A 27,261-nucleotide genomic window follows, 5' to 3' on the forward strand; every position below is an offset into this window, starting at 1 on the left:
GGAGTGGGGGAGAAGTGGCAGCAGCTGCCGCGCGGTCTCCAAGGACATGGTGTAGCTCCCCGGGAGACCCTCTGCCCTTTCTCCTCCCACCCAGCAGGCGAGCAGGGACTAAGCTGGCTGATTATCACCTGACGCTGCGCAGCGGAGGATCCCATTGGTGGAGCCAGATTTGACTGGCTCTCCCGTTCTCTCTCGCCCTCTCTGCCTCTCCTCCACGCCGCTTTGATTTCGCTCTCGCCTCTCTGCCTGTGCTGGGATCCTCGTCTCCCCGGAGGGAGGCAGGGAGGCAGCAGCGCGAGCCCCACAACACTGCCTGCCTGCGGGGCATGGAAGCTGCCTCCTTGGCGGCAGCAGGGAGAGGAGCGAGCGGGCGTCGCTGCCCGTGACCCAGGCGTCCGCGCTGTCCCCGCACCCGGGAAGCTCATCCACGCAGAGGTCTCGCCTCTCCCTCCCAGCCACGTCTTCGTCTGCAGAGTCCCGTGGACACTGGTGAGTGCCCTCCCCATCCCCTGTCTGTCCCAAGAGGCACTGCCGGGGGTGCCTGCCTGAATGGCTGGGCCCAGCGCCCTTGTCCCTCCCCCCCCCCAACCCCCAGGCACTTGGCAAAGAGCTTCCCAGTTGGATCCAGTCTCCAGGGCCCCACAGTTATTTACCCCGTGACCACTGTGCTGCAGTCAGCTACGCCAACAGGGACAGCGGCCTGGGGGTGCGCTCCCTCCGGCATTGCCCAGGGCTCTCCAGACAAGCCCAAGGAAGGAGCAGTAGCTCCTGTCCTCAAGGCTGTCTGCAGGCAGTCGGGCTCGTGTGCAGGTCTGGACATGTTAGGGATCACATCTTTCTTGCACACATGAAGTACATGCATGTGTGGGGGTGGAGTCTATGGGTATCCATGGGTGGGGGCGCCGCAGAGTTAGAAGGTAGCCACTCGTGGTGTATGTGGGGGAGTCCGTGCCGTGGGGGGTTCTGTGTGCCGAGGTGCAACTCCCAAGCAGGATGGGGTGGGCCGGTGGGAGTACTAGCGGCTGCCATGGCCCGAGGCAGGTGCGCAAACCTGTTGGCACGGGAAAGATCGGGGCTGGCAGAGTGTAGCCACATTTTCAAAGTGTGTGTCTCTGAGCCTGAAGGAGAGAGAGAGAGGGAGAGGGAAAGAGAAAGAGAAAGAGAGGGGGCACAGTACCAGAACGCAGGCGGGGCTGACGCGTGTGGGGACGAACATGTGTGCGCAGGCAGGCGTGTGGGCTGTGTGCCTTCTTGTGGAGGTGGCGCACATACATGTTGGTGCCTGTGGCTTCCTCTTTTCCCCAAATATGGCTTAGAAGGAGGGGTGCGTGCTTGTGTGTGTGCCTGAGCCCGTGGACAAGAACACGTGTGCGTCTGTGTGGAGGTGACAGCCCGCGGAGGGGCAACTGTGGCGCCATTCGTAGACCTTGGACGGTAGCAGAAGGGGCCTGAGTGCGTGGTGAGTGTGTGGGAGTGAGGATGTCGGAGGAGCTGGGCGCCCTCCACGCGTGTTACAGGTGCATGCTGCCTGCTGCCTGCGTGTGTGTGCACGCCTGCCTCGGGGTGAATTCACACGGGAGCGTGGGCGCTTTTTTTTTTCCGGGTGCTGCCTCAACCTGTCCCTCACACCCTGGGCGTGGAGCACCAGGGGTCACGCCCACCCTGGCTTTCTGCTCTGTGTCACTCTCCCAGAACTGTGGAGGGGAGGAGCTGAGCAGCCTGCCGCCCAGGGTCTTAGCCCCAGGCGTGGCTGCCCCCCCTTCGGGAGGACTCTGGAGAGGAGATATCCAGGCAGGAACAGGTCCCTGCCCCAGGCGCAGGCGTAGACGACATCCCCTGGAGCGGGGGAGGTGGCTCAGGTCTCTTGGGTGGGAGTGCTGATGGTGCATGTGTGAGTGTGGGCATATGAGCGGCACATGTGTGTCTCCCAGGATGGAAACTCCCAATGGCTCCCCACCAGTCCCTGTGGATTACAAGTGGGGTAGTTATCACAGGATTGTTCCCACATACCCGGCCCTGTCTGTTTGAGTTTGGGCTGGACCCGGGAGCATGCCCGTGCTTACTGAACACAGGATTTCCCCATGCACAAAGCCCCTGGCATTTGGCTCCAGGTGGGAGGCAAAGATGAAATGGGACTTGAGTGACACCTGGGGCAGGTAAGGACTGTCACCCAGCACCTTCACCCTGTAGCTGCCACCCAGGCAGCCCACGGGGTGATGTAGAGGTGTCAGGCACCACAGCAGGCTTAATTGATGGGAGAGTGTGGGTTGGATCTTCTAGAAGCTATTAATAAAAGTACCTGCTTTTGCAGGCACAAGGTGCCCCCCCCACCCCAAGCTCCTGGGCAAGGGGAGAAGATAGAGAAGGGAAGAGAGGAGAGGAGGTGACACTGCGACATACTGGGGGCTGGGCTTGAGGAAAGAGTGGGGCAAGTGCATGTCCACATGCCCTGGGGGAGCTCCCATCTGCCTCATGTCCTCCTGTCCACACTCCCTGCTCTGCCGGGTCCTGGATCTCAAGTGAAGCAGGTCAAAGTCACGGCCAGAACCAACCCCTAGAAAAGCACCAGATGCAAGGGTAGGAGCGAAGGAGTGGGAGAGGGAGCTATGAGAAAATGCAGTTCCTGGAAAGGAAAGGAAAGCAAGGAGAAGAAATAAACAGCAGGAACTCTGTATCGGTCTGCGTGCACACGCTAACTGCCTGCGCTGTGCCTGTCACGCACACACACGCACGCACACACACACACGGGGATGCAGCATCAGCCTGATAGCACGGTCCTTGGACTCCAGAGTTCACATCATTTGCTGGCTGTGTGGTCCTGGCCATGCTAGCATTGCCCAGCCTCAGTTACCTCATCAGTAGAATGGGGTAATAATAGTCCATACCTACCGTGAGGCTTGCCCAAGACAGTGTTTGTGGAATTATGAGCGTGTGGTTGGCCCCATTAGATGTCAGTGTTAAAACTGATTATTTAAGATTCAAGTCAACCCAACCAAGCATTGAAATAAAGCTTGAAGGGGGCGGAGGCCCTAGCCACCCCCTCCCACCTCGAACAAATCCATGTGAGCCTACCTGGCCCTTGTCCCATACGATGGCGAACTTTGCTGAGTCACCTCCCCACCCCCCTGGGGGGGGGGGGCCTCGGGGCCTCATCCCAAGGGTCTTGGCATCCAGGGACTCCTGGCTGCCACTGCGTGCCACCTGCCTCCCCCCTGCGCGCCAGCTCCTCCGCAGGTGCTTCCTGCCTCTCCTCTGCCTCCCACCCGCGTGCTCCACCCCCACCCCTTTCTCTTTTCACGCCTGCTGGCTGAAGGCCCCCACCCTCCTCGGCTCCATCTGCTGCCAATCTGTCCCCGCCCAGCGCATGCAGCGTTCCCACTGCCTCGGCCACCTGTCAGGTGTCATGTGCGCTGCAGACCAGAGTCCCCCGCCCGCGACACAACGTCCCAGCCCGGGTCCCTCCAGGATGCTCTTCCCTGTCAAGTTGATGAGACAGGTGCACCTGAAGGGATCTTCAAGGTTCCGCTTTGCACGGGATGTCGGGAGCAGGACGGGGTACAAATCCTTCCCCACCTGGATCCTTGCAGGGGCCAATTCAGAGGGGGAGCATGGAGCTGCTGTCCACCCCCCACAGCATCGAGATCAACAACATCACCTGCGACTCCTTCCGCATCTCCTGGGCCATGGGGGACAGCGACCTGGAGAGGGTCACCCACTACTTCATCGACCTCAACAAAAAGGAGAATAAGAACTCCAACAAGTTCAAGCACCGGGTGAGCAGAGGGGGCACCAAGCGCCTCTCCCTAGCCCCCAGCTCCCGTCCTGGAAAGAGCAGGTGAAGGGGACGGGTCTGGACTCAGAGGCTTGGCTGGAATCTAGACCTCTCCCACTGTGTCAGCTCGGGGAAGGGGTTTGACCCCTCTGAAAGCGTGAGCCCCCTCGCTGGTGGGCGACAGGGGAATCATGACACACTGGGGACCGAGTGAGTAATGTTTGCGTGGCATTTGGCACAATGCCTAGCACAGAACGAGCGCCACAACTGGGACTTCAGACAGGCGGAGAGCCTGGGCCGTGGTGACGTCGCAGGCTGTGACATTGCCTGGGGAGCCATGTGGCCTCAGGCAGGGCTGGACCCTTTGGCCGGGCACTCCATGCACCCCGGACCTGCCTCCCCCTCCCTGGCCCTCACCCGCCTCCTAGCCTGGTGTGGAAGAGGAAGGCGAGGGGGTGCTCCACAGTGCCCTCTCCTGGGTCTAAAGCTGGGGTGCCCGGTGGGTGGGGGAAAGGCTCCGGGGCGACCGCAGCTGGCGGGGAGGCAGGGGAGAGGCGGGAAGAAGCTGGCTCCCAGACCGCAGCCCCGGCGTGGGTTACTCTCCCTGGATGTGGCTCTCCCGATCTGGGTGTCTTTTGGCAGGCCAGTTGCCACGGTGACACGAATGTGCGATGCCGCCCCCTGAACCCTCCCCCTGAAGAATAAGGCATATTTTCCCTTCCTCCCCGGCTTCTCAGCATTTGCCGTTGCCGTGGAGACGGCGCTGCAGTGTGCCGAGCTCTCGAAGTCTCCGCAGAAACCAAGATTTGCTGCCCTGTACTTTGCCGGCCTCCCCACCAACGGCCTCTCGCTCAGTTCCCAAGAGAACGGGGCATGAGGGGGAGGCTAGTGGAGGGGCACCCGCTGTCTGGCCACCCCAAGCCACCGCTTGCGGGAAGCCCGTTGGGTCCCTGAGATGCGGATCTTCCTCAAGGGAGGATAATGGGGGCTCAGGGGAGTGGGGATCTGGGGGGAGCATCGAGATGGGGCGTGATCCCCAGGTTTGACTTGGCTTCCCATCTGTGCCCCGCTTTGCAGGATGTCCCCACCAAGCTTGTGGCCAAGGCGGTGCCACTGCCCATGACAGTGAGAGGCCACTGGTTCCTGAGCCCCCGCACGGAGTACAGCGTGGCCGTGCAGACGGCGGTGAAACAGAGCGACGGCGAGTACCTGGTGTCCGGCTGGAGCGAGACGGTGGAGTTTTGCACTGGCGGTGAGGCCCTGCCCTTGCCACCTCGCCACACTGGGCTTGGTGGCGGTCACGCGCGGGGCTTGCTCTTAATCCTGTCCATGCTGTGGCCACTGGGCAGCAGGCAGAGGCCACCGGGGAGACACGGGTGCACAAGGTGGCCTTTCTTCTAAAGCCAACAGCAGTGTACCGGCAAGCCCCTCCCACGACGGGGCGGAGCTGCTGCCCTGGCTTGGCACGCAGCATATTTGTGCAATTGCAACAGAGTACTCCCAGCTTTCAAATCCAGCATGGGAACCCTTTCTAAGTGTAGGGCTCGGGGGTGTTGTGTACAGCCGCATGGTTGTGAGTGCACCAACCCCCAGAACTTCATCTTACCACACGGAGGCTCTACACCCCCTCTCCCCATTACACAAGCCCCTGATTCCCCCTCCCCCTGCCCCTGGCATTCACCATTCCCCTTCCAACCTCTGCAAACCCAGCCGCCCTAGAGGCCTCTTGTGAGTGGGATCCGGCTGCGTCTGTCCTCTGGGGTCCGGCTTGTTGCTTGCATGCTGGAGAGTGGTCCGGGCAGACCACGCCTCATCAGTCTGTCCTTCATCCGTGGGCTCTTGGTGGGCCAATCCCACTGCACTTGCACTGAGCTTGCACCCCGGCCTGGGAAACTGTCCCTACTCAGTGGCGGCACTCCCCCCACCCCCACCCCGGGCTCTCTGAACACAGCTGAACGCGCAGACGCCTGCGTAAGCAAGCCCTGGGCTCTGCAAGCTGCGTCACTGATGTCTCGGGATCTGCTCCCCCCCCGGCCCCGCCCCCAGTGCTCCATTCTTCCCGCGTCCACAGTGGGAACTGTTCCAGATCCCTGCGCGTCACGAGGAAGGAGCAGGGAACACGCCCAGCCCCGAGCCTCTGAGGCTGCGCCAAGGCCCGTGCCAGCTCTCCTTGAGCTGCCCCACTGTCTTCCAAGGGCCGCTTCTGTCCAGCTGCCCGCAGGCGTCCCTGCTCCTCTTGGGAAGAGCTCGGTGGTTCACCCGCAGAGCCTCACATGCAAACCGGGGAGCTGTCCACACACCGCTGGCCCAACCAAGCACCCCGGCCAGCGACGCAGCAGCCAGGAGGAAGGCGCCGATTCCCCCAGCGGCTGTGCTGTGGCCCGCCCTCCCTGCTTCTCACAGAGCCCTTGACCCAGCCCCGAGTCTGTCTAGACCAGGTGTGGGGCCCAGGCTCCATCCTGCCCAGACTCTACCGGAGCCCCCGCCGGTCACGATAGCCGGTTTCCGCGTGGGCGGCGTGGGCGGCCTGCACCCACCTGCCGGACTCAGCGAGCTCTCCTGGAAGCCCCTCGTGTCCTCTCCCTCTCCCGACCTTCATTTCTCTTCGTGCACGAGGGTGGCCTGGGATGGCAGGCAGTCCCCCGGTGCAGAGAGCTTTTCGTCTCCCGCAGCGCGGGTGCACGCCGGTCCCCATCTGAGTCTGGGGCGCGGCTGGGGCTGTCAGGTCCCCTCTGCCGCTCGAGGGTGGGGTGAGCGTGGGTGTGTGGGCCGAGCAGGGGCTGCGAGCCCTCACTCTACCCGGGCGCTTGCAGATTACGCCAAGGAGCACCTGGCGCAGCTGCAGGAGAAGGCGGAGCAGATCGCCGGCCGCATGCTGCGCTTCTCCGTCTTCTACCGCAACCATCACAAGGAGTACTTCCAGCACGCCAGGTACACGCCTCCCTGCAGCTCGTGCTCCTGCCCTGGCTGGCTCAGGGGCCCCCGATCCCTCCCGAGGCCAGACTGGCTCGGGATCAACCACCCCTTTGGGACCGGGCTCAGGCCAGGCAGGTCGAGCGCCCTGGGGACAGCGCCCCCTAGTGGAGCACCATGCCAACAAGCCTGGGGGAGCGAGCCCCCACCGGGCTCAAGCACCAGGGGTCAGCCAGTTCAGGCCCTGTGGCCCCGGGGGGAACATGGAAGCTTCTAGGGAGCATCAGGCCTGGTGGTTTGCAAACTGGGTGCTGGGGAGCCAGGAGGCCCCAGAGAGGCATCCTAGGGAGCCCCTTGGATTGGCGATTGAGAGACTCCGAGGGTGGGCTTGGGGGACCCCTGCCTGCCGTCCAGAGCAGCTGCAAACTCCTTTGCATGTGTACTTTTTTTTTTCTGGGGAAGAAAGAGGAGGGCTCTGCCATCCAAAAATGCATGAAAGTTCATGGTCTGCGCCAACCCTCCTGCCCTTGGTGAGGAGCTGAGGCCAGGGAGAATGGGGCTGCCCCATCCAGCCAGGGGCAGCCAGGACCGGGCAAGGGTGAGGCAAGACCAGGATGTCCAACCCCCACCTCCCGCCGACGAGGCCGGGGCAAGCCACTGGCACTGTGTGCAACATGGCAGCCAGCGGGCGTGGGTATTCTAGCTCTCCGCAGGGCAGGGAGGCCCTCGGAGGTCTGCGCGTTACAGAGAGGCAGTGTTTGATTGTGGGGTCCCTCTATCAGCAAGAAAGAGAACCGGGGAGCCCCCATGACATCTTGCTTCCAGATATTACGGCTGGAGGCGCCGTGCACGCGCCTCGAGTCTGGCTGGGGAGAGTCTAGAAGGTTTGCTGCAATCCTCTGTGTGATTGCAGAGCAAACTTGCATCCTGCGCACAGTAGGCCAGCAAGTATTTGTCGAATGCACCTTCCTGAGGTTCTCCAGGGGGGTTCAGAGGAGAACAGATCCCTCTGCCCAGCTTGAAGGAGGATGGAGGGGGGATGGGCAAGCCAGGCAGAGGCAAGATCCCCAGGGGGCTGGAGGCTGTTACCCGGAGGTAGGTAACAGGTGAGCGACAGGGAGCCAGAAAGACCCGACTGTGAGAGCCTTGCTGATCATGCCAGCCCCCTCCGGGGGGCTTCCAGCTGGGGGCAACAAGCCCAGATCTCTTCTCTGTGCAGGAGTGGGCTGGGTGAGCCCGTCCCCGCTCTTGCATTCTGGAACACTCTATTTGTGACTGCTGGAGGCAGCCGGCTGGTGGGCGACGGGGCTGGCTCGCTGCCTCCTGACCAAGCGCAGCAGCCCCGGCTAACCAGAGGCCTCTCCTCTCCCTCCCCCCCCCCCCCCCCCCCCGTGTGCGTCTCCCCCGGGGCTGGGCAGGACCCACTGCGGGAACATGCTGCAGCCTTACCTAAAAGACAACAGCGGCAGCCACGGCTCCCCCACGAGCGGCATGCTGCACGGCGTGTTCTTCAGTTGCAACACCGAGTTCAACACCGGCCAGCCCCCGCAGGACTCCCCCTACGGCCGCTGGCGCTTCCAGATCCCCGCCCAGCGCCTCTTCAACCCCAGCACCAACCTCTACTTTGCGGACTTCTACTGTATGTACACGGCCTACCACTACGCCATCCTGGTGTTGGCGCCCAAGGGCTCCCTGGGCGACCGCTTCTGCCGCGACCCGCCTGCCCCTCCTGGACATTGCCTGCAACAAGTTCCTGAGCTGCAGCGTGGAAGACGGGGAGCTGGTCTTCCGCCACGCCCAAGACCTCATCCTGGAGATCATCTACACGGAGCCCGTCGACCTGTCCCTGGGCACCCTGGGGGAGATCAGCGGGCACCAGCTCATGAGTCTCTCCACGGCTGATGCCAAGAAAGACCCCAGCTGCAAGACCTGCAACATCAGCGTGGGCCGCTAGGGACCCCCTCCTCGGGGCTGGGGGCTGGGGAGAGAGGGCGGGAAGGCTGGAGATGAGTGGCAGAGCTTCAGGGAACTGGCTTTCTCTCCCCTGCCCCCCTTGGTCCACTCCCTGCATTCCACCTATCTTGCCCCGTCTCCCACCCCCTGGCATTGGAGGCAACAGATGGTGGTCCCCTTGATCAGTGGCGCCTAGCCCAGGCCCAGCGGACTTGGGGGGCTTCTTAGCCTCTGTGGGCTGGGATTCTGGAGCACTCTCCCTGCCTCTGGGTACCCTGTCCTGTGGTTCCCTGCGGTCTCCCAGAGGCCCCGGCTGCCTCCTTTACTCCCCCAGGAAGTGTCTCCGAGCCAAAGGCCATGCAAAGGGAGACACAGATGGCCTTCCTCAGCCCCACCCCACTCAGGGCCACCCCAGAACGTCCCCTCCTGGACAGCTGGGCCTTGGGGGCTTCCCCCAGAGGGCCTAGACCCCTGCCCCCTATATAAATAGTCTGCTCCAGCGTCACGCCCTGGCTGCTCCCAGACCCTCTTCCTGCATGGGGGAGCTGCACTGCCTTCGCCCCCTGCCCACGTGGGCGCTCCTCCTGCTCTCTGGGAAGGAGCCCTCTTTGTTCGCTCGGCTTTGGGGGCTCCGGGCTGGTGGGATTTTTCCCCTTCTCCCTGGAGCCGACACCTACTCCAGTGTACCTCTCCGGGCGCAGGGAGCACTGGGGGGGGGGGGGTCTAGAACATCAGCCACTGGGGGGTCGAGGAGGGGGCAGGAGACCCCTGAGACCCAGAGAGACCCCTTCCTCAGCCAGGAGTGGGCCACCTCGTGCCCTGATGCGGCCCACCGTGGACGTGGTGGACTTGGGGGGGGGTCGCTTCTGAAGAGGCCTGGCACCCCACCCGGCTGTGCACTTGACTCACTAGCTCTGCCACGGCGCTGTGACTGTGCCCGCGTGTGATCCGGACTGTGGATGCCGCTCTGCGCCCCGCCCCTGCCGCCCGCCCCTGCCGCCCTGCTGGCTGTGGGGGGGGGTCCCTCCCTGGGGAGTCCTTGTGAAGTCCCTGCCTGCGTGTTCACCTACTGCCTGCTGCTGCACCGCTCAGCAAAGCGCCGGGAGCGGCTGCTGGAGAGAAAGCGCTCCCCACCGGGTGACTTTCTGGGGTGAAGGGCGGAAGGGGCCAGCGAGACTGTGCCGCGCGGGGTGGGGGGGGGCACGGCTCACCTCTCCTGTGGCCAGGGAGCGCTGCAGTCAGCTGTCTCCTGGGGGTGGGTCGGGAGGTCTCATTGGTGGAGCAGGAGAGGACAGGGCCCCCAGGCCCTCTTCCCGCCCCCATGTCGCTGTGGGGTAGCCCACCGCCCTCTCTGGCCCTGCGTCCTCCTGGGGCTGGGCCCGCCCGCCTATGCTGTGCTTGCCGTGTGCATCAATAAAACCACCTCGGCCTGAGGGGCCCGCCTGCCTCGGTCCACCTGGGCTGCAGACTGGGCGGCGGCTGGGCCGCGGGGATTTCTGGCTGAGCAGGCCGAGACCCCAGTGCCAGCGCTCACTTCCTGGAAGCACAGACAGCCCAGTCTCTAGTGGGGGCGTGAACCCCAGGCCTGGAGGCTCCACCTCCTGAGCCCATCCCCCTGACAAATGCTGGGAACACAGCAGCGCTGCGCTCGGGCTCTGGGAGGCTGGGACGGAGGCGGGCAGCTGTGCCATCCACAGCGGAGCTGGGGTGGGCGTGGGCCCCGGGTCGGGCCACCTGAAGCCTCTGCGAGGGTGCACCCAGATCCCACTGCGAGTGCACAGCCACACCCCCGGCTCAGTAGGGACTTTGGAGGTCATTCATTCCCACCCTGTGCTTCCCATCTGGGGAAACTGAGGCCTCCTAGGGGGAGGCGAGAACCAGTCGTCTGGAGGTCCCCTGATGGCTCTGAACTTCTCTTCCCTGGGAGCCACAGGTGCCGCCCCCCTCCCCCCCAGCTGAGTCACCTCTGCGTCTGTCATTATATTCCAGCAGCCTCTGCGGGAGAGGGAGTGTTCTAGAACAGTCAGAGGCACCCGGCCTCCACCTCCGCTGGCTGAGTCAGGGCCAGCGTTGTGTCATCCTTCACTGGGCACAGCAAGGAGCTAGAGGGCACAGGGCCGCTTCCGAGGGCCTACTGTGCGCCAGCCAGCGGGCCGGTGCCTGCAGCACATCAGCCCCTTTAGCCTGGGCCGCGTCGTCCCACTTAGCGGATGAACAGAGCGAGGCACAAAGGGATGAACGGGCAGCTTATAGTCCGTAGTGACCGTGCCCAGGCTCTAGAAACTAGAACCTTCCACCTTCCCACCCTGTCTGTGCCTGCGGGTGTGCCAGGGGCCACCTGGGACTAAGCCCTGTCCGGGACACCGTGCCTATCAGGGCCTCCTCCACCACCTGCGAACACTGGGCCAGGTCCAGGATGCCGCCAGGGGGTGCTGTGGAGTCATCAGTGCCGTGGGGTCTGGTTTCATAGGCGCGGTAGGAGCCCTGGACGTCAGGAAGTCCAAGGTCAGGGTGACCGCAGGGTCCCCCCTCCTGTGTCTGAGCAGACCTGCCCAGGACGCTGCCTCCCGCAGAGCAAAGAGGGGCTGATCTCAGTCCTCCTTGGTGAGTCTTTTGGGTTCCTTGGGAAGAGAAACTGGTTCTGAGCCCTCTGTGTGGGAGACGGAGGCATCGGATGGAGGCAGGGCTGGGGTTGGGGGCCCTGTGCAGCCTCCTCCAGAGAGCCTGTTTCCCTCCCTCTGTCCAGATGGCCACCCCCGGCACATGGCCAGCACCGGGCTGCTCGGAGCACCCGTCAGCCGGAGCTGGGTCAGCGTGGCCGCCGAGCCTGCCCTGGGGCGCTCCCCAGCCTGAGCCTAACATGACTGGAGGAAGGAGAGGAGTGTGCACACGCGTGCCCTCCGTGGGCTGGGTCAGAAGCCCACAGGCAGCTCCAAGGGGCAGGACAAGTGTGGGCTGCAAAGACCTCCATGCAGCAGAGGGTCCCTGAGTTAGCTCCATCTCCTGTGTGGGCAGCGAGGGAAAGGGAGGCCCCGGGGTACAGGCACCGGTACCCCCGCCCTCCACCCGCCTCTGCCTGACACACACACTCTCCTCCGCACCTCTGTTCCCACCTTTCCTCCCGGGCCAGCCGTTCTCCCTACAGTCCTGGGTAGATGACGTCCCTGCCCCCTCCAACGCCGAGGCCCCTCACTGTTTCACCCGAAGAGCAATGGCTGGGGTCCCACGGAAAGGGATGGAGGCCCTCGGGAAGCTGAGCCAGGAGGTGATTGGTGGGAAAGCTGCGTGGCCCCAGCGTCTGCCGGAGATCGGGGCCAGATGTCGCCGGGGCGGGGGCGGGGCGGGCTGCGGCAGAAGTGGCAGCTCCGGTTGGCAGGAGGCTGGGTCGGGGGCCTGGAGGCTCTCTGGGGGAAACATCTGGCTGCCCTCTCCCCAACTCCCCCAGTCAGGCACTACTATTTTTGCAAACTGGAGCAGCGAATCTTTTCACGGGTTCCAGAATCAGCCTTGTGCGTGGGGACAGTTGAGCACAGGGCGTGATTTGGGAGATGCCCAGGGAGGCCACCAGCTGGCCAGAAAAACGCCCCCTGCTGCCCGCACAGGGGCACCTGCTCCCGGCTGTGCATTAGCACTGTGCCCTCCAGCAACAGCGGCTGAGCCCTGAGCTCCCGACGCCTGACGGGAAACGCCGCACCCACAGGTTCCCTTGGAGCACGGGAACAAAGCAGTCAGAAACGAGACGCTTGTCTGGACCAGGAAAGGAACAGCAGGTGCGCTCCCGGTGACGGTGCAGTGACAGCTCGTTTCAAAGGCCGTCTCACCCTTGGCCACAAGGATGGTGGTGGTGTCGTCATCCAGGCACAGAGAGGGGAAGTGACTCACCCAGGGTCACACAGCCACCAGACGTAGAGCCACGTGTGCTCTCCTTCATACTACTGAGAAGGGTGTGAGGCTGGGGGAGGGGCAAGAAGAGGGAAAAGGGCAGTGAGGGGCGGAGCAGGGCACCCCGCACCTCTGCCTTGGAGGCTGGACAGGGCTTTCTCCTGGCCCTTGCGGGATGGGTCACTGGTTTGGGGAGCAGAGGCCCGGGGAGGGGACAGATGGCCAACAGCTCCCGACTGCCAGGCTCATGCTGCCCTAGAGGGAGGTGCAAACTGGGAGCTACGCCAATCTCTACCCTGGCCCATCTCACCCTGTCCCAGTGAGACCCCAGGGCTTGGAGCCAGCTGGAGAGCCAGGGGGCTCCCTGACCCCCATCACCCAGCTGTGGGCAGCTGCTGAAGCTGCTCTCATCTAGTCCCAGGAGCAGCCGGAAGGTGAGGATGGCCTGGGCCAGAGAACACGATAGACAGACAGACAGACATCTCTCCTCTGCTGGTTCACTCCCATAATGCCTACAACAGCCAGGACTGGTCTGGGCCCCAGCTGGGAGCCAGGAGCCCATCTTGGGTCTCCCACATTGGGTGGCAAAGACACAACGACTTGAGTCATCACCTGTGGCCTCCCAGGGGGCCCAGTAGCAGACAGCTGGAATGAGGAGCTGGAACCAGGACTAGCACCCAGACGTTCCTGTACAAGACATGAGCATCTTCACCAGTGTCCTCACCAGCGTCAGAGGCCTGCCCCTGTATGTTGATCTACTGACTTCTGACATGGCCTGCAGACAGCTCTGAGCAGCTTCCCCCGCCTCAAGGAGGGAGACCCCCACTTGTCCTCCTCCTGTCCGTCATCCACGCTTGGGGCTGCCCGCTGCTCCTCTGGGCATGGGGCATGGGAGCCAGGACTGTGATCCTTGGAGCTCCAGACATAACTGTGGCCACGGAGAGAGATTCTGCTGTGAATTCTTGCCTACGCGAGTGGGTATGCCCAGGTGTCGGTGAGGCGCCCAGGTGGCTCCAGCCATTGGAGGACGGGGCAAGGGGTCTTTCCATTCTGGTTCTGGCCCATCATGCTATCCCGAGCATCCCCACCAGAGGAGAAGGAAGCCAGGAGAGGTGGCCGTGACCTCACAGCCTGGGACTTCTCGGGGCCGTAGCAGTAGCCCTCTGGGTCACTCCCGCTCTCTCGTGGGGCTCCGGGGCTGCCCCGTCATCAGGCCTGTGGGACAGAGCTGCAGCCTGCATTCCTGGAGGAGGGTGCTGAGCACGTGGGGGATGTGAGTGGCATGTCTGGATCCACGGCTTCCTGCCTACAAGGTCCAGCGTGCCACACGGCTGCCCAGGGGTCCCCCCCCAACACCGGGTCCAGACTGACAGCATCTGGTATGCACTGGGGCCAGCACGAGGCCCACAGTCCACTGAGGGCCCAGGCATCGGCCTCTCCGGAGTGTGGCAGCTGCCAGCCCAGACACAACAGCGGGCTCCTCTCTAGGGGTCTCTTCCCCCGGGAGATCCACACAGAGCCAGCAGGAGGTCTCCCTGGAAGGCAGGGAGCAGGGATGTTTTCTCTCCTCTCCCGGCCTCGGGACGGCAGAGGCCTGGGCCTCCCTGTTGGCAGGGGAGGAAGGAAAGTGGCGGCTGGACCAGACGCAGCCTGGGGTCGCCTGGGGAGAGGGACCCGAGCTGGAATGTTTGCTCAGTGGCTGCCTGGCAAGTGTCTGGCTGTTGCCTGCACAAGAAGGGGACCTGCAGGGGCCAGTGCTCCGTGTGTGGCCATGCGACAGGCAGGCCCTGGGGGCCCGCCCCAGCTACCGAGGCTTTTCTGGGTCCCCCCTCCTACTCTGCTCCCGCTGCCAACACCCTGCAGCCCCCCCCACCCCACTCCTTCCACCCAGATGGACACACAGCGCGAGCCCCTTTTACATCCCTCCTCCCTCCCCACCCAACAGCCTCTTTATAGAATATGTAGGAGGGCCATGGGCAGCAGCCAGCCTGCTGACTGCAGAGTGCCGGGCGCCTGTGCAAGAGTGAGTGTGTGTGTGTGTGTGTGCCCGAGTGTGAAATCACACCCTCCAGGACCTGGAAAGGCAAGAGGGAAGGGTGGCCAGCGAGGCCAGGTGTGCTGGCTGCATGCCGGCCCCAGCCACAGCCAGCCCGCACATCTGCACCGGGACACACCCTCCCCTCGCCCCCACACCCACACCCCCATGTGGCATCCAGCAGGCCACGGGGAGGTTGGCTGTAACACTTTCTGTTTATTGGCCGGGGTGCCCCCGGTGTGACTGACCAGCCACTGGGCCCGAGAGACGCCCTTGTCTTGTTTCTCCTGCCCCTCCCCGGCCCCACCGTGGCCCCTGGGGGACAGGCACAGACACGTGTGCCCAGTGGAGGCCGGAAGAGGGTGAGAGACGCACGTTACAATGCAGACACCACCGCCGCCGGCTGTACACAACGCAGCGAGCAGAGCTGGGCGGGGGACAGCCCCTCAGCCCCGCGGGGCCTCCCGGGGAGGGACAGTCACTTCAAGTGTCTCAGGGAGCGAGCTGGCTCCCTGGCCCTGCCCCCTCGCTCTGGCTGTGAGGATCGCTGATGAAGGAGTCTGGTCCCCCCACCTCCGGGGACAGCAGCACCTGCAGGTCCTGGTGCCTTCGCTCACCCCGACCCTGCACTGTCCGGCCTGGCTGACCGAGGGCAGCAGCCGTCACTTCCTGTCACTTCCTGCTGTGGAGTGTGTCCTGGAACTTGGTGCTGGTGTAGCGCAGGTGGAAGCCTTTTTTGGTGATGGTGTCATCCGAGTGGAACCTCACCAGGACGGAGTCTCCCGCCGAGTAGACCTCCTCGGGGGGCTGGTGGAGGAGCGAGAGGAGTGTGAGGGAGGCAGGGGTCCCCCAACCCTGCCCACTGCCCCCAGTCCCTGTAAGCAGAGCTTCTACGTAGGAGCTGAATGGGGTGCCTGGGGTGTGGAAGGAGCATGGGTGGAGGAGTCTGTCTCAAGTTCACGGTCAGTCTCTCTGCAGATCCGGCTTCACAGTCGGCTCCAGGTAGCGCCCCCTCCCGCCCACTCAGGGTACAGCGGCCTACAGAGCACTGACTTCGGCCCTGGTCCTTCAGCATGGAAGAAAAGGGTTTCTGAGCCCCTGGGGGGGTGGCATTTTTAGTCACTGTGCCTGGATGGGGCTCCTGCCCGGGGGGAAGGGAAGGAGCCACCTGGGGACACCTGGCTGGGTGTGCGGCTCCGATGGAAGGGCAGAGTGGGGCGGGCGTGCTGGCTTGGAAGCCAGGGGCTGCGGGAGCAGCTGAGCCAGCAGGCAGAGGGGCCGTGCTCGCCTCCCGCTTCTCACTCCCTCTCCCCAGCCGCTGCCAGTCACGCAAAGGCCTGAGCTCAGCTCCCAAGGGGAGGTTCGGCCAATGCTGGGCCCAGCAGCTGCCGCAGCTCCCAGGAGCCCTAACCCTCCCCTGGGCCCCAGACTGCCCTGGAGCAAGGCTAGGGAGGTGAGACAGAGGGCATGTGAGCATGTGAGAGGAAGCGTGTGTGTGTGTGTGTGTGTCAGAGGGAGAGAGAAGCCACAGACTTGTTTGGGGAGGCAAATGAATCACGCATGGGGTTAGCCACTGCTGTTACACAGGCGGAAGTGATGCTCAGGGCTTGCCTAGACAGCAGGAGCAGGGTTTGGGGAAACTGCCCGGTCACTGGGGAAGAAATGGACAGGGGAGGAGGTAGGAGTGGAGGTGGAGGTGGGTTAGGGCCTGGTTCAGCAACTCAGCTCAGACCCCACCCCATCCCTGGCTGCCACTTTATAGAATGTTCTAGCCCTCCCGATGTGTGGGAGGGCCACGGGCAGCACCTTCTGAGAGCGGCCTTGAACAGGGCAAGGGGGCGTAGGGGGCCACGGGCACTCTGTCCTGCTCCCCAGTCCCCGCCAAACAGGTCCCGGCCCTGAGGCTGTAGGAACCTCTCCTGCTCAGGCTGCGGGGGTGGGGAAGGCCCAGGGAGACTGGCCACTGGAGCCCCTGCCCCCAGCCTGCCCAGGACCGCAGGCACGCCGCCCACGTCTGTGCTGGGCCTCTGGACGTGGGGCCGGGAACTCACCCCGGGAACTCACCCCGGAGCCGCAGTAGCGCCCCAGCCTGGGGGCGGTGCTGTCATAGCCATCGAAGAGCTCCATGTAGTCGTAGCCACAGTCGCTCTCCTCCTCCACCTCGAATGTCTGGAACACGAGCTCCACGCCATAGCCCTCCTCGGCCACGATGACCCACTCACAGTCCACGCCTCCAGGGTAGTTGTTGTCTCCGAACTGGGCGTGGGAGTACAGGTCCTTGGTCTTCACGTCTGCCCGCACCTGACCCCCGCACTCTGCGGGGGACGACAAGATCGGCCACCACACCATGAGCGCCGCCACCGGCTAGGCACCCTCCCCACGCCTGCCCTGGACCCCTGGGGCCAGACGGAGGCCTCCTGGCCAGGGCCGGGGCCCAGAGCAGGTGCCTGGTTGCTCCACCTGCAGCAGCTGACTACGGGAGGGGGTGGGGGCGCTCTGCGGGGCGAGGCTTTGTCTAAAGGGGACCCTGCCAACTGGCTCCAGGGCAAGCAATACTGCCCAGGAGCTTCTGTTTTTGAAAAGCTGTGCATCTGGGTTTTCTACAAAAACAGCTCATTTTAAAACAGTGGCTCCATGTTGTACCCCGCCGTGCAGGGAGGGTGCTCCCAGCCGACAGCCTGGGTCTGGCATTCAAGGTCTTCGGCCACCAGGGCACCTGGCCACACCCTGGGCAGTGCTGGGTGTGGCTCTGCAAGGGCCCCTCCCCTGCCAGAAATGCCTCCACCACGGCCTGGTCTGGGAGGCCTCGGTGCCTTTTCTCTCTCCCAGCTCTGGTTCTGTCTCGGGTTGCAACTGCCTGGGCCTGCGTGACTCCTGGGCTGTGAGCTCCCAGCGGGGGAGGGGCTCAGGCCAGAGTCACCGCCCTGTGCCCCTGTCTTCTGGCACAGAGGAGGTTCAGCCAACAGCAGCCGAGGGGCTGGCGCTGTGGCGTAGTAGACTAAGCCTCTGCCTGCAGTGCTGGCATCCCATATGGCCGCCAGTTCAAGTACTGGCTGCTCCACTTCCGATCCGGCTCCCTGCTAATGGCCTGGGGAAGCAGTAGAAGATGGCCCAAGTCCTTGGGCCCCTGCACCCACATGGGAGACCCGGAAGAAGCTCCTGGCTCCTAGCTTTGGATTGGCCTAACTCCAGCCACTGTGGCCATCTGGGGAGTGAATGATAGATGGAAGACCTCTCTCTCTGACTCCTCCTCTCTGTCTCTGACTGCCTCTCAAATAAATAAGTCTTAAGAAAAAAAAAAAAAGAAAAGGAGCTTAGGCAACCAATGAATGCAGAGGAAGCCCCTTGAGGGCTGGGTCTTTTTTTTCTTTTTTTTTTTTTTTTGGCTTGGTTCATTTTGTGACCAGCACTTAGGATGCAATTGACACATTTTACTAGATAACTCCAGAACGAATGAGTGAGTGAGTGAGTATGAGGGGGCTGGAGCATGAGCAGGGCGACTGCACTTTCCGTGGGAGCTGTAGGGTATTCCCTCCCCATCCCAGCTGCTCTAGCTCCCCCCCAGCAATCGCCATCACCGCCCTGCCCTTTCTGACCCTGACCTGTGACCCTCCCCCAGCCCCGCACCCCTCAGCGCCCACTGGGAGCCCCTGGCCTGGTCCCCAGGACACACCGGTGTGCCCCGCCTCCTGGGCTGCAGGGCCCCGTGTGTCTGAGCTGACACAGGCTCTGCAGCGCCCCCAGGGCGGCAGGGGCCCCACCTGTGGAGTGCTGCACCTGGAAGCCCTTCCGCTGGACCGAGTTGTCCGAGTAGAAGCGCAGGAACATGCGGCTCCCGGTGGCCAGGACGGGCTCGGGCTTCTTGGTGCCACAGAAGCGCCCCAGGACAGGGGCCTTGGCGTCGCGGCCGTCAAACACCTCCAGGTGGTCGTAGGCGCATTCGGGCTGGGACTCAATGTCCATCTCCACAAAGGTCTGCAGGGCACAAGGGGCAGGCAGCTTAAACACGCGGCCGGGAACAGGGGGTGGGGCCCGGGTGGTCCCAGGAACGGGCAGTGCTGGGAGAGGAGGCTGTGCCCAGGCCTCAGCTGGGCGCCGGGTCCCGTGGCTCAGCCCAGTCCCCCGCCCCCAGGCTGCGGGGGCTCTGGAGGTGGCGCCCACAGGTCGTGGAGGAGCGGGGGTGCCCATGCAGCTGGGGGCCGGGCACCTACCAGCTTGACCCGGTGCCCAGGGGTGCTGGAGATGGCCCAGGTACACTCCTTCTTGCTGGGGTACTTGTCGGGCCAGTTGGGGCTGGTGAGGGTGCCGCTGGTGGACGTCACCTTGTGGTCACAGCCGGCTGTGGGGAAGTGAGTGATGGCACCCCCTGCAGGAGAGGCCCTTACCCCCCCCAGCCCCCACTTCCCTCGTGTCTCCCATCTTGTTCCCCTGCAGGCCTGCGGGAACACTGGCTGGCTGCTGCCTGCCGCAGCCCTCAGTGTGACCCCGAGGTGCTCCCCCGGGGCCGCCCCTGCCCCTCCTCGCACCTGTCACCGGCTGGTCTCCCGCTGCCGCCAGCATCACAGGGACTTTGGCACCTGACTCAGTCCTCCCCACGCCCGCTGCCGTGAACCCCTGGCTGATGTCAACCACAGCAATGGCCGCCCCCACCCCAGGCTTCGGCACAGGGCACCACCCGCTCCGCAGCCGCTTCCGGTTCCTCCAGGGAGCTGATCCTTCGCTCAGTGTGGCTGGCCCTTGGCGTCCACAGGGGAACGAATGTTCCCAGGACCCACGGCAGACGGCAAGGTCTGCAGGTGCTCAAGCGGCTTACATAAACGGGCATGGATTTTGCATAGAACCCACGCTCATCTTCCTGTGCGCTTTTTTAAATTAATTTATTCATGAGAGGCAAAGACTCAGAGGGAGACAGACCAAGAGCTTCCATTTGCTGGTTTATTCCCCAAATGCCTGTAAGGGCCAGGGCTGGGGCAAGCCACAGCTAGGAGCCAGGGAGCAAACTACTAGAGCCATTGCCTGCTGCCGCCCAGAGCGTGCGCTAGCAGGAAGCTGGAACCAGCAGCAGAGCTGGGCCCAAGAGGCACCTTAACCAGACACCTGCCCCCCCGTGGCACACTGTACATCCCAATGCGACGTAAATGCCACCTACAAAGTCGCCACACTGTACTGGCCAGGGGACAACGGCTACAGCAGAAGTCCCAGTGCTCAGGACAGCTAGGGTGGGCTGACCCCACGGATGGAGAGGCACAGGTGCGAGGGTGGACTGGGTTGACTTCAGCCACCTGCCTCTGCAGCTGGAGGCAGAGCCGAGCACCCACACTCCTCACCAGCACCGTCAGCGATGGCAGTCCCCAGCCTGTCCCCTGGGAAGTGTGGTTTGGGGCAGCTATTACGCCAATCCTTGGGATGCCCACGTGCCGTACCTGAGTGTCCAGGTTTGAGTCTCAGCCCCACTTCCCACTCTAAGCACCCTGGGAGGCAGCAGGTGATGGCTCAGGTAGATGAGTCCCAACCTCCATGTGGTAGGCCCAGATGGAGCTCCAGGCTCCTGGCTTTGGTCTGGCCCAGCCCTGGCTGTGCCAGGCATTTTTTATTTTTTATTTTTAAGATTTATTTGAGTGGCCAGCGCTGTGCCACAGTGGATTAAAGCCCTGACCTACAGCACCAATATCCTATATGGGCACTGGTTAGAGTCCCAGCTGCTCTACTTCTGATCCAGCTCCCTGCTAATGTGTCTGGGAAAGCAGCAGAAGATGGCCCAAGTCCTTGGGCCCCTGCACCAGCGTAGGAGACCTAGAAGAAGCTCCTGGCTCCTGGCTTCAGCTTGGCACAGCTCTGGCCGTTGAGGCCATTTGGGAAGTGACCAGTGGATGGAACCCCCCCCCCCCCCCCGTCTCTACTTCTCCCTATAACTGTCTTTCAAATAAATAAAATAAATCTTTCAAAAAAGGATATTTGAAAGGCAGAGTTAGAGAGAGAGAGAAAAACGGAGACTGGTTCATTCCCCATTTGGCTTCAATGACTGGAGCTGAGCCAGGCTAAAGACGGGCCAGGAGCTTCATCCGGGTCTCCCATGTGAATTGCAGGGGCCCAACTATTTGGGTCATCTTCCGCTGCTTTCCCAGGCACATTAACAGGAGCTAGCGCAGAAGCAGAGCAGCCGGGACTTGAACCAGCATCCCCATGGGATGGTGGTGTCATAGGCAGCAGCTTAACCCACTGTGCCACAACACAGTCCCTGCTGCAGGCATTTGGGGAATGAATCAGTGGATGAAAGATATCTCTCTGTCTCTCTGTCTCTCTCTCTCCCTTTCTCTCTGTTGTTTTACTTTTCAAATACATAAACAAACATTAAAAAAAAAAAAAAAAAAAAAAAAAACCACGCAGCTCAAACAGCTTAAAAACAGATGCCGATCACCGAGGGCCACGTGCTCCGACAGGCTGCCCTGTGGGAAAGTGGGCAGCCAGGGCCCTGCTGGGCTGGGGAGAGGAGAAAGGGACGGGCAGGGTGCAGGCTGCATGGCCAGGCCTACGGCCAGGGGCTCACCGAATGCACAGCCAGATACGAGGGCCAGGCCGGCACAGTCCTTCAGGCTGTGGGCCAAGCTGCTGTCTCTGCCCATCGGAGCCTCCATGGCTTCACACGGCCACGCCGCCCTCCCCACATGGCCGCCGCTCATCCCTGCCTCTGTCTCCCAGCACCTCTGCGTCTCTCGCCAGCTAGACTGCGAGCTCCCTGGAACACGGGGTCTCCTCTCTGGAGCCCCTGGACCCAAGGGAGCGGTCATGCATGCTTCCAAGTGAGGCAGGTGGCTGGCTGGATACATGGGCATCTTCCCACGGCTGTTTGTCCTTGGGGGTCTCCTCCCCACCGAGAGCAGGCAGAGCAGACAGCACCAGAACACGCCCCCCTCCAGCTAAGAGGTGGGGGCCCTGAGAGTCAGGGAGACCCAAGGGGGCTGCATGGGAAGCCCACGCAGCGGGCCAGGGCTGTAGCAGGTGGCGTCGGGGACAGTGTGGGATGGCATGAGAGCATCCGTGGCCCAAGATGCAGGCAGCACGAGTGTTTTGGGTTCTTTCAGGTTTGGGGCAATTTGCATAGACGCGGTGAGGTATCTCAGGGTGCGACCCGAATCAGAACACGGAATCCATTTACACATCACACACAGCCTCTGCACGGGGCCTGCAGGTGGTTTTACCCAGCCTTTCCAGGTAGCTGCCTTTTCTCTGTGAGCTGTCACCCGCGGTCACGTGTGGAGTTTTCCACTTGAGAAGTTCTGGATTCTTGGTGTGGGGCTGCAGGGATCCGGGGTCAGGAGTGGGACCCAGCATGACAACTGGCCCAGGGGCATTTGCTGCCAGGTTATAGGGCCCGGGGGGACTCTGCTGTGCCCCGACACCCCTAGGACGGAGGGCTTCTTTTTCCCTAAGTTCACACAGAAGCACCCGGGGCACTAAGAAGGTAACAGCCCCTCAAGGGCACACGCACACAGCTCGCCAAACAGGGCTGGAGCAGGCGCCCTGGCTCTCGTGTCTGGGCCCTCAACCAGTATCCCGTCCCCTCCCTCTTGGGCTCTGAGCCACTGTCCTGTCCCTCGTGCTGGAGGGAGGTCGTTAGAAAGAGAAACACTCGGGGGCTGGCGTTGTGGCACAGCAGGTTAAGCCGACACATACCGGGGCACAGCTTTAAGTCCCGGCTGCTCCTCTTCCGATCCAGCTCCCTGCTAATGTGCCTGGGATAGCAGTGGAAGATGGCCCAAGTGCTTGGGCCCCTGCTCCCATGTGGGAGACCCAGATGGAGCTCTGGGCTTCTGGCTTCCACCTGGACATGGTGACCATTTGGGGAGTGCATCAGCAGATGAAAGACCTGTGTGTGTGAGTGTGTGCGTGTGTGTGTATGTGTGTGTCTCCCTCTGGCTATCATTCTGTCTTTCAAACAAATAAATAAATCTTTAATTAAAAAAAAGAAAGAAAAACACTTAGATGCGGGTCTTAGAAAGCCCTAACGACTGGTAAGAGCTGGCAAGATGGAGCCCCGGTCCGTCTGTCCCCTGTGGGCAGAGACCAGCGCTTGGATGCTGGGGAAGGCGGAGGGAGTCCCTGCGCCACGTGTGGGAGGCACAAGGCGACCCCCGCGGTCGCTCGGGTCCTGGAGCCTGAGCTGAGGCTGTTGGAGAAGGCACCGCTGGCCGTCCGCTCTCCAGCACGGGGCCGCCCAGGGCAGACGCCCGCACCGCCAGCCTGGGTCTCGGCGCAGCCCTTACCTTCCTTGCAGTCGTGTTTGTTGTCGTGGAGGACGAAGCCGCTGCGACACTGGCACTCGTAGCTGCCGAACGTGTTGACGCAGTCCTGCTGGCAGCCGCCGTTGTCCTTGGAGCACTCGTCCTTGTCTGCAAGGGGAGCACACGGGCGGCTGGGTCTGTGCAGGGCCCAGGGCTGCCTGCTCCCGGGGCACGCGGCCGGGCTGCCTCCCTCCAGGAGACAGACAGCTGGGCAGGGGCGAGGTGTGGGGCGGGGGCAAGGCGCTGACGGGGGAGGGGGGTGGAGAGTTGGGGTGGGGGGTCCCGGGCACTGCATCGAGCGGAGCCAGCTGAGGGGGCCCAGCTGCGGGAAAGAGAGCAGAAGTGGGCTGGAGGCGGGGCGGAGGGTCGGAGCTGACCGCCAGGGGCACCCTCTACCATTACCTGCTTACTGGACAGACGGACAAGTGGAAAAACAGACACACGGACAAGCAGACTGCAAGAGAAAGGAGCAGGACGCGGGGGTCCCTCTTTTACTTCACAAGGGGAAATGTCACAGACGCCATCAAAATGGGGGGGAGGGGGCGGGGGTGGGGTCCCCCTGTGGCTGTGAGGGGCCAGGAGGAGAGGAGAGCACCAGTTCTGTGCGGCCAGAGGCGGCGGCCGGAACGGCAGCGCGGCGGCCAGGGGGCGGGGGGGCGCCGCAGCCCCCAGCCCATTCGTCCGAGGTGAGGTTCCTGAGTAACACGTAGGGTCTGGGAGGCCTGGCCGGCCTCACTGGGGGGTCCGGTTTCTTTTCTGCACTCGGAATTTGAGCTGGTGGGGGCGTCCCCGGGGGGGCTGCAGAGCTGGCCTCTTTTCTGAAATGAGAGAGAGAAGGAGAAAAGGGACCGAGGGGTGGGGGTGGAGGGCGGGGGCCCAGGGGAGGGACAGCAGTGGAGACCAGGCCCGGGGCCACGGGGCGGAGCGGGGAGGCAGGCAGGGCACGCATGCGGGCAGCCATGCCCGGCACAGCCAGGTCACGGAGGGCTGGGTTAGCGAGGGGCAGGGGAAAGGAGGCGCAGCGACAGGGGACAGGAGACAGCCTGTGGCAGGGAGAAGGCCTGGGGGGCACACAGGACCGAGGCGTGCACCCGGGAGGAGAGGAACCAGGAGTGGTGGGTGGGGGGCTCTGGGAGCTGCATCCCCGCCGGCATTGCATCTGGACCCAGACACACCCATGGGCCAGCACCGCAACACGGCCGCCCACATGTGCACAGGGGTGCAGATACCAGGACCCAGACAGACGCACACGCGTCACCCGCCCCCCGCTGCTGCCGGCTCCCACGGCCAAGGGCCCTTCCAAAACCCATGGAAAGATGTGATTAAAAGATAAAGCGATCTGGGGCAAGACAGGATGGAAATGCACCCGTGGTTTTCTCAGAATGCCCATTTTCCACGAAGTTTCCAAAGACCCCTCGCCCGTGTGAGGAAGCGCGCGCACACACACCCGTGCACTGACACACAGGATTGCACGTGGTGCGGTGTGTGTAGGCCTCGGCCATGTAGCATCGAGTCTGTCTGTGGGCACTGGGGGGCCGTGTGATGGTCCACGGGCGAACCCCAAGGGAGAAAACCACCCGATGGCAGCCAGCCGGCCGGTGACAAGGACCTCCTGGGCTCCATCAGAGGAGAGGCCCTCGGGCTGCAGCATCAGCTCCCAGAAGGCTCTGTTTCTCTAAACCGGATGGGCCAGGCCCCTGGGGACACACAGAGGTCCCTTCCCAAGGGCTCCTGCATCAGAGGGGAGGGAGCGAGGGCTGCCTTTGCACTAACCCTGCAGGGGTGTAGGGGTCAGGGGCACCGCAGACATCCCTGTGTGCTCCGGAGAAGGGGCCCAGCTCAGCGGCCCAGCAAAGACTCCCCGGGCGTATTTCCACTCCTTTCCCTCCTAGTTGTACCCTGAATACCTAGGCCTGTGCCTGGCACACAGTAGGGGTAAAATAAATGCTCACAAATGACCGAGTGAATGGGTGTGTGCCTGGCTGAGTGACACGTGGGGGCAAGTGGGGGAGGCCGGGTCAGCGTCCTCGGGGGGCTGGGGACTCTGGCACAGGTTGGGAGCAGTGGGCAGCCTCACCTCGGAGCCCAGGGGGCAGCTTGTGGGAGGGGCGGGGGGACAGAGGGGACGGGCGCGGGCCTGGACGAGGAGATGGCACTCACCCTACAGTGCCCACATGCCCCGGAGGGTGGCGGGGGTCCCACTGATGGTCTCCGGCTCTTTCTTCTCCTTCTTGCCTTAGGGTCTCCTTGATGGGTGTCCCAAGTGTCCAAAAGGCCCCCTCCTGGGGGGGCCACAGCCAGAGGCCCCACGCCCCGGGGGGCTGCACTTGATGCCCACCGGTGAGGGGCCTCACGACGGGGCAATGCGTGTGCACCCGTGTGTGTGCGTGCTTGTAGGTGTGCATGAACGTGTGTGTGTCTGTGCAGGGCTGAGGGTGGGGTGGCACGGGGTCACGCAGAGGGGGCAGGGCAGTAACTAGGCCTGACAGAGATAAGTGCCAGCCCCCTCCCACCCCACCTCACCCCACGACTGGAGCAACAGAAGGGTGGGAAGAGACGAGAGTAAGCAGGTAATGGTATCCCCGGGGCAGCCCACCCCCGAGCACCTTGGAGGAGCGGGGCACAGGGCAGGAAGGGACTGGCATTGCGTGGGGGCGGGGGAGGGGTCTTAGCAAGCAGTGGGGTGGGGCGGGATGGCTTTGAGTCAGAAGCTCAATGGGGCACTTTAAGCAGAGCAGGGTGGCTGGCAGTGCCAAGCAGGGAACCCGTGCACAGGGGCAGGTGCATGGCATCCAGGTGGGGCAGGCAGGGGAATGCAGGGCGGCCACATGGGGGCTCGAGGATGCAGGGCCCTGGGCGAGGAGGGGGAGAAGGGAGGCAGCGTGGATGCGGCCATGGCCTCCTGCTTCCTGCCAGCCCCATGCCCCGCCCACCAGGTGGGCTGGGGATGAGGACCCCCGGGCAGTTCGTCCATAAAACCACTTTGCCCTGGCCAGCCCTGGGGCCTCCCGCTTTCCCCGCCCTCCACCACAGGGCCCCCCCACACACCCTGGGTGCCCACCCACTGCCTCTGAAGACACCACCCCTGCCCCCTGAAGCTCAGAGAGGCTGAGGCCTCCATTGATTCCGCCCCCTGCAGTGGGGGGCTGCCGGCTGGTGGGATCCTGTGGGCAGGCCTGGGCGCGGAAAGGTGGAGTCCCAGCACGGCTTGCTTGGGGCCTGATTAGAAGTCTGGCCCCTGCCAGGGAATCTGGCCTGCCTCACCGGAGGCAAACACCCTCCTCTTCCCCACCCTCCCTGCACTGGAGTGCTTGGAGGCCTGCCACTCCCCTTGAGAGCGCAGAATCTGGGAACTCAGATGCCTGAGGGCCTGGCCCGGGGTATGTGTGTGTGGAGGGGGGGCAGGGAGCAGGTGCACCAGCTCCACCATCAGGCACCAGATGGGGCTGGGGCAGAGGGGGCAGCGCCAGGGGGAAGACAGCCGTGTGCAGGGCTGGAGCGGGGCAGCCCGGGGTTACCTGAGAAGAACTGGGCCTTGAAGCCCTTTTTGGACACGGTGTTGTCGGACTTGAACTCCACGCGCATGTTGTTGTACTGGGAGGTGATGACCTCAGGCTTCTCGGAGCCGCAGAACTTGCCGTGCAGCTTGGAGTCGGCCGTGAGCCCGCTGCGCACCTCCACGAAGTCGTACTTGCACACCTGCAGGGAAGCCCAGCTCCAGGCTGCCTCCTCCAGGAAGCCTCTCCTGACCATCCCCCTGGGGGGAAGCTCCCTGGCCTGTGGGCTCTGGAGCCTTTGCCTGCCTACTGCCCCGTATCAGATCTTCCCGCAGGCCTCCCTGAACGGGGTGTGATCCCTCCTCCCCGCCACTCTCAGAGTGCACTGGGAGGGCAGGAAGTGGGCACCGAGCCGGACTCCCATGCCTCCCGCCCCCTTTCAGCCCCAGTGGGCACTCACGTCGTTGCCCTCGGTCTCAAAGAAGTCGAACTGCAAGGAGATGCGGTACTGGGTGGGTGCCACCAGCTGCCAGATACAGTTCTTGTTCGGGGGGTACTCCTTGGGCCAGCCCGGGCTGGTGATGGAGCCATTGAGCTTGGTGAGGAACCCACCGCAGGCAGCTGGGGGGGCCGGGGGGGACATCAGTCACCAGGAGTCCCTACTGCCCACTGCAGGGCAGGGCCCGGTTGGGGTTTGGGTCTGATCCGTCTGGGACAGAAGGGAGTAGGCAGGGTGAGGGTGGGTGTCCGGGGTTGTGTAAGCCTGGGAGTTTCTCTGTGGGAAGACCGCACAGGCCAGGGGTCTTCTGAGGCAGAAGGGGGAGGCTGCGGCTCCAGCAGAGCTGGGCTGGTGGGAGCCCCTGGAGGCTCAGGAGAGAGGGCAGCTCAGAGAACCCGCTGATGCCTTAGCCTGAAGTGTGGTCACCA

At 63.4% G+C, this 27,261-nt stretch overlaps 2 protein-coding genes across 2 annotated transcripts in view; one reads left to right on the forward strand and one right to left on the reverse strand.

Moving 5' to 3' along the window:
* Nucleotides 1–420: 420 nt before the first annotated feature.
* PHYHIP (phytanoyl-CoA 2-hydroxylase interacting protein) lies at nucleotides 421–9,206 on the forward strand. The gene is given in 6 exon segments (XM_062199018.1): nucleotides 421–489; nucleotides 3,588–3,773; nucleotides 4,850–5,024; nucleotides 6,586–6,703; nucleotides 8,104–8,401; nucleotides 8,403–9,206. Coding segments are annotated over 5 exon segments (993 nt in total). The 5' UTR covers nucleotides 421–489; nucleotides 3,588–3,608; the 3' UTR covers nucleotides 8,640–9,206.
* Nucleotides 9,207–14,757: 5,551 nt separating this feature from the next.
* Nucleotides 14,758–27,261, reverse strand: part of BMP1 (bone morphogenetic protein 1) — a 37,737-nt gene continuing 25,233 nt past the window's right edge. Inside the window, exons 14-20 of the mRNA XM_062199399.1 lie at nucleotides 26,795–26,955; nucleotides 26,356–26,536; nucleotides 22,820–22,945; nucleotides 18,767–18,894; nucleotides 18,317–18,530; nucleotides 16,620–16,870; nucleotides 14,758–15,362 (exon numbers count right to left, since the gene is read on the reverse strand). Coding sequence (XP_062055383.1) covers nucleotides 15,228–15,362; nucleotides 16,620–16,870; nucleotides 18,317–18,530; nucleotides 18,767–18,894; nucleotides 22,820–22,945; nucleotides 26,356–26,536; nucleotides 26,795–26,955 — 1,196 coding nt within the window. The 3' untranslated portion in view covers nucleotides 14,758–15,227. The remainder of the gene's footprint in view (nucleotides 15,363–16,619; nucleotides 16,871–18,316; nucleotides 18,531–18,766; nucleotides 18,895–22,819; nucleotides 22,946–26,355; nucleotides 26,537–26,794; nucleotides 26,956–27,261) is intronic.

This window comes from Lepus europaeus, chromosome 8 (genome assembly GCF_033115175.1).
Source record: "Lepus europaeus isolate LE1 chromosome 8, mLepTim1.pri, whole genome shotgun sequence".
NCBI classification, from domain to species: Eukaryota; Metazoa; Chordata; class Mammalia; order Lagomorpha; family Leporidae; genus Lepus; species Lepus europaeus.